At 48.5% G+C, this 11,879-nt stretch overlaps 1 protein-coding gene and 1 long non-coding RNA gene across 9 annotated transcripts in view; one reads left to right on the top strand and one right to left on the bottom strand.

The window, feature by feature from the left end:
• The first annotated feature begins 311 nt into the window (after positions 1–311).
• LOC135304620 (vascular endothelial growth factor receptor kdr-like) overlaps positions 312–11,879 on the top strand; it is a 126,282-nt gene continuing 114,714 nt past the window's right edge. For both annotated transcript variants that reach the window (XM_064427231.1, XM_064427230.1), the window contains exon 1: positions 312–1,041. In XM_064427231.1, coding sequence (XP_064283301.1) covers positions 978–1,041 — 64 coding nt within the window. In that variant the 5' untranslated portion in view covers positions 312–977. The remainder of the gene's footprint in view (positions 1,042–11,879) is intronic.
• Positions 7,962–11,879, bottom strand: part of LOC135304623 (uncharacterized) — a 201,543-nt gene continuing 197,625 nt past the window's right edge. Inside the window, exons 8-10 of one of the 7 annotated variants that reach the window (XR_010365927.1) lie at positions 10,804–10,950; positions 9,268–9,423; positions 7,962–8,908 (exon numbers count right to left, since the gene is read on the bottom strand). This is a non-coding gene — a long non-coding RNA (uncharacterized LOC135304623). Of the gene's footprint in view, positions 8,909–9,086; positions 9,424–10,803; positions 10,951–11,879 lie in introns of those variants that run through there. The other 6 variants (XR_010365931.1, XR_010365929.1, XR_010365925.1 and 3 more) reach the window with 6 other exon arrangements.

The following is an 11,879-nucleotide window of genomic DNA, read 5'->3' as shown; positions in this document are numbered from 1 at the left end:
GTCCCTCAGGTGTCCCCTTCCCGCTGTCCCCGAGCCCGGGGCAGCTGCCACCTCCGTGCCCCCGGGGGACGGTGGTGCCACCTGATCCCCCAGCTCCGGCTTTGCAGGGCTTTGCTGGAATTCCCTCTCTGCCCCATCTGGGCATCAGCCACAGGAAACCCAGGAGCTCTGTGAAATGACAGGGAGGGAGAGAGAGAGAGTGAAGTCCCCTCGCCTCGGCTGGTGACGTCTCTCCTTCCTCCTTTTTTTTTTTTTTTTTTTTCCTGTCCCTATAAAGAATCTCGGGCTCGCATCAAACTTCCCTGCGAAAGCCCCGGCGAGGCGAGGGGAGGGGGACAGGCAGAGACAGAGCCAGGGCTCCGGCCATGCCCCGGCCCCGCTGCCCCGCTGCCCGCGCCGGGCAGGTGCCCCCGGGCAGGTAGAGCCAGCTGGGCTCGGGCAGCTCCCCCTGCTCCTGACAGACCTCTGTCTGTCCTTCCCGCCGCCACCTGCACCGCCCTGGAGGAGCCCATCTCCTCCAGGGCTCTGCCACCTTGCCCAAACTCCGCGCTGGGCGAGCAGCCGCCAGCAGCGAGCGCAGGAAAGTTTTTGCCAAACTTTTTCTGGTGTTTCTGCTTTGCTTTTTCACCCCTCGAGTGACTCCGCGCCAGCCGGGAGGGCTGGGGAGGCTCCTGAGGCACAGCAAGGACACCGCAGGGATTGGAGAAACGGGGGGAAAGAAGGAAAAAGGTGATTGCGGAAAGGGGGTGAAGGAAAAAAACCGAGAACGTCGGGAAGAAGGGACGGCAAACACAGCCCGCAGCCCCGGGATGGAGCGGTGAATGGCAAGAACAATTTAACTGGGATCAACAAGTGGGAGCTGCGCGCCTCGTCCCTCCCGTCCCTCCCCGCTCCGGCTTCCCCAAACTTGTGGCTGCGAAGGAAAACTTCTGAACTCCTCCAGCGGGCTCGGGACGCGCAGCAGGACCGGCCCCGGGATGCTGCCCCGGGCCAGCGCCCTCCTGGCCGTCTGTGCCCTCCAGGGGCTGCTGCTGCTGCACGGTAAGAGCCGCCCGCGTCCCGGTGCCAGGGCAGGGGCACGGCGGGGCTGCCCCGGGGCCGCCCCTCGGGGCCTCAGGGAGCGCTCCGTGATGCTTTTCCCCGCTTTTCCCCGCTTTTCCCCGCTTTTCGTGCTCCTCCGGCGGCCCCGGGAGGTGTCACCCACCTGAGAGGGCAGGTGCCACCTCTCCGTCCCCAAAGGCTCGGGGTTCACGCCTCCGTTAAAACTGATCTGGGGAAACTGAGGTAAAAAAGCTAAACCTCCTTGAAGGTGTCGCACGTAAAGGTCAGATTTTGATGGGTGTTCCCCCTCGAGGTTTGGCCGCTTGGTTAGCAATAGCAGCTTGTGAGTGTTCACCAATTTGTGGCTTTTCCCCCCCGATGTGGGAGGGTTTTGGTTGTGTTTGATCACTTGAGCAGAGCTGAGGCTTTCAAAGGAGGAGCTGTCTGGGAGCACCTGGGCTATCCCGCTGTCCCGGGGCTTATCCTGGAGCTGTGGGCACAGACATCACGGGCATTCTCTCTGATATTCCAGTTCTGATTCTTTGGTATTTCAGTTTTTAATATTGGTTCTTTGATATTTCAATTTTTGTACACGTGGTGCTTCTTCACTTCCTTCCCCTTCTCAGCCCAGGTGCCAGGTTAGATCCCCTGCTTTCCAAAACTCATTTTCCTTTGCAGCAAACTCCCTGTTCCCCCAGATTTATTCCCAATTTTTGCTGCTATCAGAAAAGCCAAGAGGCAGGTTAATGAGATTTGGGAGAGCTTTTCCATCTGCCATATGACTTTTCATTATCTCATTAAGCATGAGGATTTTGCTGGATTACTGAGCTATTCATTCATGACGCTGCAAATTGTGTAAGGGAGATGGGCTCTTGTTTATTGGGGAATTCCTTCTGACAGAAAGGACTTTTTCATGTTCTTGGGTAGTGGATGTATTGCACAGCACGAGGCTGTTGTTCTTCAGCATATTATATTTTCACAGTTAAGTGGATAGCTTCTGGAAACACTGTGAAGCATCACTGTCCTTGATTTTTTTGGATTCGTTTAGGGATTTAATGTATTCCTTCTGCAGAAAGGGGATGATTGGCAGGCACAAACCCTGGGGAATTTCACATCTTCCCCACAGTTACCTGCAGAATAAATAACTAAGCCTGAGGTTGTGCTCCAAAGGGCTTGTCCAGCTTTTCCAGGAGAAACTGAAGCAGCAAACCTGGCAGGTGGCAAGGAGCCCCTGCAGCAGGAATCCTCAGGATCCATGGTGTCCCCAGGGAATGTGTCCCTGCCAGGTCAGCCAGCAGTGCCCACACCTTGGGGGCACTGGGAGGGTTCCTGAGGTGTGCTCCAGCTGCCTGACACGTGCAGCAGCAGCCAGCTGCACCCTTTGGGAGCTCTAACCTCTGCACAGTCTGCAAAAGTTGCCCAAAATCCAGTGTGGATTTCAGAGGCATAAATCACCACAGGATTTGGTGGATCAGAGAGAGATAATAACGAGGGAGTGGGAGATGGGAGCAAACGTGGAGTGCCCAAGTGTTCCTGAGGCTCGGGGTGAAGTGGAGCACAGGGAGTTCAGGGGGAAAATCCTGGCTGGAGATGGTGCCCACATTTCAGGGCTGCTCGGGTCCTTCCTCACCAGGTTCCTTTCCTAATCATTTCAGCCCTGATAACCTTGGAATTTGGTCCAGATTCCTTTTGCCATCAGTGCCAGGCACAGAGAAGGCAAAGTCTGCATCCTGTGGCAGAGGGAGGGAGGCAGGAGCATCCCTGTGCCCAGAGGTGCAGCTGGTGAGGGACCTGGAGCAGCCCTGGGGATGTCAGGAGCTTGGCTCATCTTTAGGAAGATAAAACATCAGCACAGCCTCTGGGTGCCCTCATTGGGCTGGAAGCCAGGGAGAGACAGGGCCAGGAGGATTTGGGATGGCGCTGGTGTTGCTGAGGAGTCAGCTCCTCACCACCTTGCTCCCCGAGCTCAGTGCAGCTCTGCTCCACCTCCCAAAGCCTGGATTTACCCCTCAGCTGTAGTTAAACCTTGCCTGGGATCTCTGTGGCCAAAGCCAGGCAGGGCTGTGCTGGGCAGGATGACTCTGATTCCCAAACAATTCCATCAGCAATGCAGAGAGAAGGAATGTCCTACAACTGTGAAAGCTGCTCAGTGCCAAGGCATCGACTCCTCAGCCACTTTTCCCTCCAAGTTCATCCCCAGCAAAGAAATTGATGAAATTCTGGCCACTACATTTATCCAGGTTTCCTTTGGGGAATTCCTGACTGATTTGTTGCTTTCAGTAGGGGGAAGAGACCATACAAGCATCATCCCAGTGATTTCCCACCTTACTCTAAAATACAGCTCTAAATACACCTTAAATATCCTCATTTAGTTCCCTGCGTATAATTAAATTTCCACTTTCCCTTTGTTCATTGCTCAGCTTCTTTCAACTCCTCAGAGCTGGTTGGGGTCTTGCTGCTCAGAAGTGACCCTGATTTAATGAAGGTGCAGATGCCAACAGCTGGCACAGGTTTGAGCTATGGAGTGGGGTGGTGCACAATCAGCCCTTGCAAAAACAATCTGCAAAGAAATTCTTACCCCTTAAATTGTGCATGAAAAAATCAATCTCTTTTACCCACTGACATGATCACCAGAAGGTTTTTAATATCTGAGCAATCTTTTGGGTATTGGAATAAACTCAGCCATTTCAGTCATTTAACTGAAAATTATTAAAGATGGTTTTATTTTTAAAGATTATATATTTAAAGATTATTTAACTGGAAATTATTAACGATTGAAGAATAAAATCAGGTTCTGCCCGATGGCTTTGAAATGAAAGCACGTTTGAAATTGATTTTTTTGTTGTTGTTTAACTTTGCAATGTCTTCTACAAATTGATTATACTGGATGGGCAATGAAGCTTGTTAACACAGAGATTTCAATTAAGCCATGGATCAGGAGATAAAAGCTTCAGGAGCTCAGATTCCTCCTGGTTTTCCAGCCAGGATGGTCACAGAGTGCAGCAGGATGAGTGTGGCTGTGCCAGGGCAGAGGCACCGAGGGGTTGTTTTCCCAAAAAATGTGTGTCCTAACTGGTGTTATTCCTAAACATTTGCTTTACTGTGGGAAAATGTTATAAAAAGCAGAGGAGCCTTTTTTAGGCTGGTGATATATGAGCCTCCTGCTGAAGCTGCCACATTCGAAACCAACTGGAAATCTCTTTATACCAATTCAGCCATTTAAGGCAAGGAAAAAAAATGTCAAGTATTTCTGAATACTCCCTGAACTTCTAAAAAACTGTATTGTACCCAAAAGAACTGAGGAAACCAATCAGATTGTTTGTCAAAGGTTTCTGCTGTAAGAACTTGCATTATTGTCTTTAAAACTTGTACAAAATATTTATCTGTGGGCATTGGTCTGATTTGAGTAAGAGCAATGGGGTCCATTTGGGTCATTTCTGCCCTTTCACACATTCCCTGGATTGTTCATTTTATGCCAAATTTTTTGTATAAAGTGATAGCTCAATCTACTGCACTTTGAATTAATATCTCAGATTGGGCTGAGTACTTATGTTGTTAATAATATAATAGAATAGTAATAATAATATATATTCTATATAATATATGATATCTACTATATAATATCTACTATATAATATATACCTAATATATATTATATATAATATAGCATATAGCATATATTATAATATATTATATGATACATCATATATAATTTATAATATATAATATGCTATTATATTAATTAATCTATAAAATAATGATAATAATAATAGAAATAATAGTAATAATAATAACAATAACAACAACAAATCAACAATAATAATAACAATTATTATTAATATAATAATAATAATAATAGTAGTAGTAATAATAGTAATAGTAATAGTAATAGTAATAGTAATAATAATAATAATAGTTTATGCACACAAACAAAAGGTTTCCAAGCCCCACAGGAGATTCCTCAGGTAGAGCAGGGGAAGGTGATCTGAGCTTTTTGGGGGTTTTTCTCCCAGATCAGCCGTGCAGTTTGGAGAGGGTGTAAACCTGGTCTGTCCCACATCTGTCAGGGGATGATTCACATCTGGTCCTTCCTGAGACATCTGCAGGGTGTGATGCAGGAAGGGTCACTTGGGCACCCTAAAAAGGACAGGGGTCACGAAGAAGATGCTCTCAGTTCTCACTGCAGAGTTCTGGGGGCAGCAGCAGCCAGCTGCACTTGTCAGAGCTGCCCAGGAGGTTTCCAGAGGCAGCTGGACATTGAGAGGGAGCACGAGGAGCCCCTGGAGCACACACAGCCCCCTGAGCTCCACCTGCTCCCTCTGGAGCTGCCTCTGATCCACCTTTCCTTTTTCCTCCAAACCAGCCTGATAGCACTGCAATGGGAATTAGGAGTGGGAGTAATTATGGGATACTGGAGTATCTAAAGAACAGCTAGGATTGAAATAAATGTGTCCTGGTGCTTTCCTTCAGAAAGCAGCTCTGGTGGCTGGCAGGGCACGAGGGCTCTGAGTGCCCACCAGGACATTCCCATCCAGCTGTCCTCAGTCCCAGCCCCCAGGACAACTGGCTGCCCAAAAAAAGCTGGGTAAGATGTGTGTAACAGAGAACTGAGCTCCCCGTTAGGCACCTCTTTAGTTTTTCTTTTTAAGGCCACAGAGAGAGAGTAGAAGTTGCCGAAATCCACCAGTCAAGGTTTTTATCTGGAAATGGCATTTAATAGAAGGCTTTCCCCAGGGAGCAGGAGTCCAGGAGCAGAGCTGGCACTTGTCAGGAACAAGGCAGGATCAGCACAAATCACAGGAATCAAGGTTTCTGCACGAGCTGTGACCTCAGAGGCTCAGCCAGGAGCTGCTTCCTCCAGTGGGGACGGAGGAAGGATCAGGATCAGCCTGATCTCCTGAGGCTGCAATGATCAAAACTGATGGATGCCCATCCCAATCAATTTGGCTGTGCCAAATTGATGTGTCAATCCCAGGAATTCTGTGGAAATTCCTCCCTGCCAGTGCTGGACACGCTTCCAAAGGCTGTGGGAATGGGAGCAGGGATTGGCACGAGGGAGCTGAGCTGCTGCCCTGTGCCACTGCTAACTTCTGTCCCTTACCAGCAGTGGAACTCAGCTTTGCTCTCTGATGGACAGGGAGCAATCCAGGAACTGTTTTGTGATGGAGAGTGAGTAGTCCGTGGACATCCTCATGAGTCACTGCAATACCCTGTCCCCAAGCCCTTGGATTAGTCTGACTTTGCAGCACATACTTTTTGTCCCCACTACATCCTACATCCCTCTCCTGCTCCCCCCCCTTTCCTGGATGTCTCCTAAATTCCCCTCAGGGCTCAGGATTCCTTGAATTTTTACATTAGGAGAAGCCAAGAGGAATTTCCCAGCCCTTCCACACCAGTGGTCTGCACTGTCTCTCTTCTCTGTCCCAAAATTAATTTTGCCTTTATAATTCTTCCTGGTGCAGAGATTTCTGAACAAAACAAAGTGGGACTGCTTGAGACCCACAGTTGAAGCTCTTGTTTTCTGCCAGATTTTCGTGTTCCTGCTGCACTACATTTTTACAATAAATAATTTTCGGAAGTCCCCCCAGTATCTGGAAAAGGAGCAGGGGTCACATCTCAAATATGGGGTGCGTGTGACCAGGGCTCTTGTTTTGTCTCTGAGCAGGAAAGTTTTTTAATGAGCAACAAGGACAGAACCTCATCTAACCCTGCAAATTATGGAAGTCTGAAAAACTCACTTTTCCTTTGTGCCCTGCAGGGAATGGCACAAGCACGTGGCCCTCAAAGTTTCAAAATTCAGCCAAAACCCAAGCCGAGGCCCAGAATGTAAAGGAAATATATGGACCAGCCTTCTATTTTCAGATCACTTGCCTTTGTCTTCTTGATTTCCACATAGGTTTCCTTAGATCTTCCTGTGTTTTTCTGAACTGTGGGAACGTGATTGCCAAGGAAGTGGAGAGGGGAGTTTTCAGCCCTGCCGGGATTGTTCTTGATTTGAGGGTCAAGGAAGCCTGACCCTGTCATTACCTGTTCCATTTTTACAAAATCACCACGAACCTAAAGCACCTCAGCCAAAATGTTTGCTTCCTTCGAGCCCCCAGCTCAGCAATGGCTCACCTGGAATTCTTCCTCACGGATACAGCGGGGTCAGCTCGCAGGAAAAGCACCGAGCACCGCGGGGCTGCTGTGGCCATTCCCCTACAGCCCTGAGGAAAACGGGATTGCTCCCAGGGCTGCTCCACACACACACACACACACACACACACACACACAATCAGCCGAGCTGGGAGGCGTTCATCCTGTTTGCTCTCCGTGCAGAGCTCATTAACTGAAATCAGGGCTGAAGAAACTCGTTTAGGACTCAGAGCAATTTCCTCCCAGTGCCCAGAAGCTGCAGTGGGGCTGCCCAGAATCTCCTCCTCAATTCCCTCACAGCCACTGGAAAGGCTCTGTAGCAATAGGGATCACCCTGAAAGCTGCTCCCGAGCCTGCATTTCCCTGACTTTAGAGCTGGGTAGTGCATGGGTCAGCGTTCCAGACCTTTAATGCGCAGACACCTCCTACAGTGTCCCCCAAGAGCTGTAAAATGTGATTTTCCCTCTGCTTCTCCGCTCGCTGATGCAGCTGCCAGGAGCAGCTCCCGCAGGAGCCGTCACACACCTCCCACAGTAGCACTTGGAAGCCCTTGGTGTGGGCAATCCTGCCTCCAGGAGCAGGGAAAGCCTTGGAAGAGCTCGCCCAGAGCCCTTCAGAGCAGGGAGGTGCTGGGAGGAGGCAAGTGAAGCCCTGGGGAGCTCCTCCTGCAAAGCTCCGGGTCTCTCTGCCTTTCCTGGCAGAACAATAAATCCCACAGGTGCCCACTGGGCCACTGGGACACCCCCTCCCTTGGAAGGGCACCCACTGCTGCTTCACTCCTCAGGTCATAATGATTTACAGAGGGAAAGGAAGGGATTTCAGGAGCTTCCACTGCTGTGCTTCCTCACCCAGGAGGGGCATCAGGAGAAAGAATAATGCAGAACACAGGTGTGGGGAGAAATGCTTTTCCCAGCTCTTTCTGAGGCAAGGTCTTTTTTCCCAACTTTTTTCTGAGGCAAGGTCTCTTTTCCCAGCTCTTTCTGAGGCAAGGTCTCTTTTCCCAGCTCTGTTTCTGACACAAGACCTCTCTCCCCAGCTCTTTCTGGATGTGGATGAGGCAAGGCAGTGGTGTCAGCTCTCTGCATGACACAGCAGCACCGAGCTGGGCTGCTTGGAAGGGGTTTGTTACAATTAAAGAATGATTCAAGTCAATGTAAACAATGATGTCAGCCTGAGGACCTTTAAAACACAATTTAAGCTATTACACAGTGTAAAGCAGAGAGAATCAGGTAACCTTTTGGCCTGCCACATTTTTTCTCTGGAAATGGATCATGTCTGAGTTATTTTCATGTTTACACACTCGGGACAAGCTTTGCCTCTCGTTCACACAGGTTTAAGGCTGTGCTTGGCTGAAGACAATAGCCTGTCTTTGAATTGTCCATTGTACGGCTGAGAACATTTATTTTCTTCTGGCTGTTTACACATTTTGTGATGGAATCTGGGGGAAAAAAGGCAGACTGAAAGCTGCTCCCACACTGCATGTTTTATAAAGGTAGAGATCTTACTGATCTTTCTGGAAAAGTCTTGGTTTGCTTCACTGTGAGAAAGCAAAATAACCTGCTTCTTTTCCAGTGGTGAAGGAAAGCCAGAGTGTGGCTGAGCCAGTTGTGTGAGGCAGCACAGGAACCTTCCTGCTATTCCTCACATTTATTTTGGCTGCACAGATCCTCTTCTGCTCAGTCCTGGAGACTCCCATGCTTTGAACAACTTCCCTTTAGTCTGGGCAGATTTTCTGTTGAGTAAGGACAGAGCAGAAGGGTTTGGCTCAAGAGGAATTCCCGGGGAGAGTGATGAATCCCTAAAATCCTGTGTCAGCACGAAGGGAGCAGAGTGTGGCAGGAGGGACTGCCTGGGGCAGAGCCTGGCAGCTCCCTGCTCTTGGCCCATCTCATTTTGGGTTTGTCCCAGCTCATCCCACCCAGTGGGGCCTTTTCCAAGGATAATGGGAAGGCAAGGCCAGGTGTTAGCACGAAGGCACTGATGGTTCTGTGAACAGTTTTATTGCTTCATCCCCTGATCCATCAGCAAGGAGATAAACCAAGCCAGCAGAGTGATGGATTTACAGCTTTGGAATGGCTGTGGTGTTCTCACCTTTGGAATGTTTTCTCCTGGCTTTCCCAAGCAGGCAAACAGACATGAGCTCAGTTCTCTGGGTCAGCTTGGGCAGGATCAGCCCTGCTCTGATGGGAGATGTGCAGGGTGAAATGAACAACCCATCTGGGACAGTTCCTGGGATGGAGGGACTCCCTGGGAAGGGGAATTCAGGAAAACAGGAGGCTGATGAGCAGGGCTTGTCAAAGGTTCTCCCATCCTGCTCCAAACAGTTCCCATCAGGAATTCTGCCACTGTTTTTACAAGGCTGATTTCTCCTTATTATTCCTATGGGATTGTTCTGATCTCTTTTATCTATTCTCATCTCTTGTATAAATCAGCCATTTTGCCTTTTTAATTGTTGTCAACTTTGTATCTGAAAAGTAATACTCAGACCCACTTTGTGAAATGCCATTATAAATTTAATTAGATAAGTCATTAAGTAATGAAGCCTTCTTCTAATGATGCTTCAGGTTTTAGCTTTTCTGGTTTTCAGATTCTGAGCTGCTTTAGTGTGTGGGTCTGGGCTTCATATGAGGGGATGGTGAGCTCTGCACAGAGCAGGGAGACAAAACAATTCCTGCTCTAACTAGAAACCCAAACACAACTGATCCACATCTCAAGCCCAAAAACACAAACAGTAGACCAAAGAGAGAAAAACAAGAAGGATGGGACTGCATGGGCTGGAGCTGGAATTGGACAATGAACTGCAATCTGCAAATGGAGCAGAACTGATAAAAGTGACAGACCCCATGACCAGTCAGGGATTTTTGTGCCCATTTTGGTTCATCTTGGGTGCAGCCCTGGCTGGGCTCTTGTGCTGCCCAAGGTGGATCCATTGAGGAGATCCTTTTAATAAATCCCTGCTTTATTCTTAGCTCTGTCCAGCCTCTGTTCTAGGGCAGCCTCCACAAGGCATCACTGGTTATAGAGGTTGCTCTCTCTGGAGCTTTGTGCACAACTGTGGTGGTTATATTGCTATTAAAAATAAACTACCAGCCTTATTCCCTAATGCTCTGTGTGGGTGTCAGAGCTGGTGCACGATATCAGGCAGGGAAGGCTCCCCAGACAGGCACCACGACGTCCCACAGGTCTACAAGCACAGGCTGATGCTCCCTAGTGAAAGGTTTTCCTTCTCCCATCCCAGGAATATGTGCCCAATTTATTTTAACCTTCTCCAGGACAGAACCTTTGGTTTTCTGGTGGGTTTGTAGCAGAAGGACAAAAAAAGAGGACAGGAGTTTTGCCTGGGTATAAATCTCAGTTTTCATTTGCCAAACCTGTCTAGCACTCAGGAGAAAATCAGGGCAGTAGAGATGAAAATTCTGTGCTCAGAGTGAGATTAGTGGCGAAGCTAAAGCTGAGCTGGTTTTGATTTCCATGGAGGATTGCTGGCACAGCCGCTGTTCAAGGCCATTTGCCCTTCCACTCTGCAATATCTTTGTACTTTAAAATTAATGTAGGCTTTGAAATACTACCTGGATTTGTGCTCTGGCACTGAGCAGTGCAACTCTGAGCTTCTCCCTCTCTGCCTACCTGTGCCAAGTGTAATCTTTAATCCAGGGTCCAGCACTGCACACTCTGCATGAGGCAAACACCAAAGCCTTTGTCCAGTGACTCTGGGACTGCTGTTGCAGGGTCTGGACATCTCTGATAGAGTGCCAACTCCTTCATTTTGCATCCCTGGAATAGCAATGATAGACAATATTGATACATCATTGATGCCATCACTCGTGTGGTTCAGGATAAACATTTCACCTGAATCAATCATGAGACTAAAGCCTTGCAGAGCCTTTTTTTTTTTTTTGGGCTGCTGATTCTTTAATTCCCAGGCTGACCAATACATCTGGTGTCACCAGAAGTCTCCTTCAATTCAGAGCTAAGCTAGCCAGACTTAAAGAGAGAGAGGAGAGCCCAGAGCAGCCCAACTCAGTCATCTTTCCTGTTTTAAATTCTTTTGCTTATCTCAGTTCTGCCCTTGCCATCTGCTGGTAGTGAAAGCGGGGTAGTGACACTTGGGCGTGGTGGGATGTAAGGAGAGTATCTCAAACTCTGATCTTCTGCACTGGAGATGATAAAGGAATTCTCAGGATAAAGGAACTGAGAGGAATTCTCAGCATCCACAGGGCAAAGGTCTCCCTCGTGCTCTTCAGTTTAATGGTTGGTGTCCTATAGGGTGCATTGTACTGCCAGCCTTTGAAAGGCTGCCTTGTTGTTTTGGTTCCATATTGTTCTGAGTTAAATGGTAGGAAAAGAGAAATTGCTGCCACCACAACATTCCCTTATAGGTCTATTCATTATTGATCCCCAGAGGAAGTGGAGAGTTCCCCTGGACAATGGGCAGATATACAAACGAGCATACATTAACTTTCTGTGCTTGTACAGCTCACTGGGGCTGCATTTCCTCTGCATTCTCAGGAGCACAAATTCAGGCATCAATTGGTTTGATGTCTTCCTCTGCCTTGAGCTGCTGCCTTGTTAAACATTCTGGGTGACAGGCAGCCCCTCTGAACCACAGAACACACAATCACAGAACCACAGAACTGCAGAATCACAGAATTACAGAATCACAGAACTGCAGAAGTGCAGAATCATAGAACTGGAGAACCACA

The sequence above is a fragment of the Passer domesticus genome, chromosome 7, assembly GCF_036417665.1.
Source record: "Passer domesticus isolate bPasDom1 chromosome 7, bPasDom1.hap1, whole genome shotgun sequence".
Classification (NCBI taxonomy): domain Eukaryota; kingdom Metazoa; phylum Chordata; class Aves; order Passeriformes; family Passeridae; genus Passer; species Passer domesticus.
This window is presented reverse-complemented; position numbering and strand designations above follow the sequence as displayed.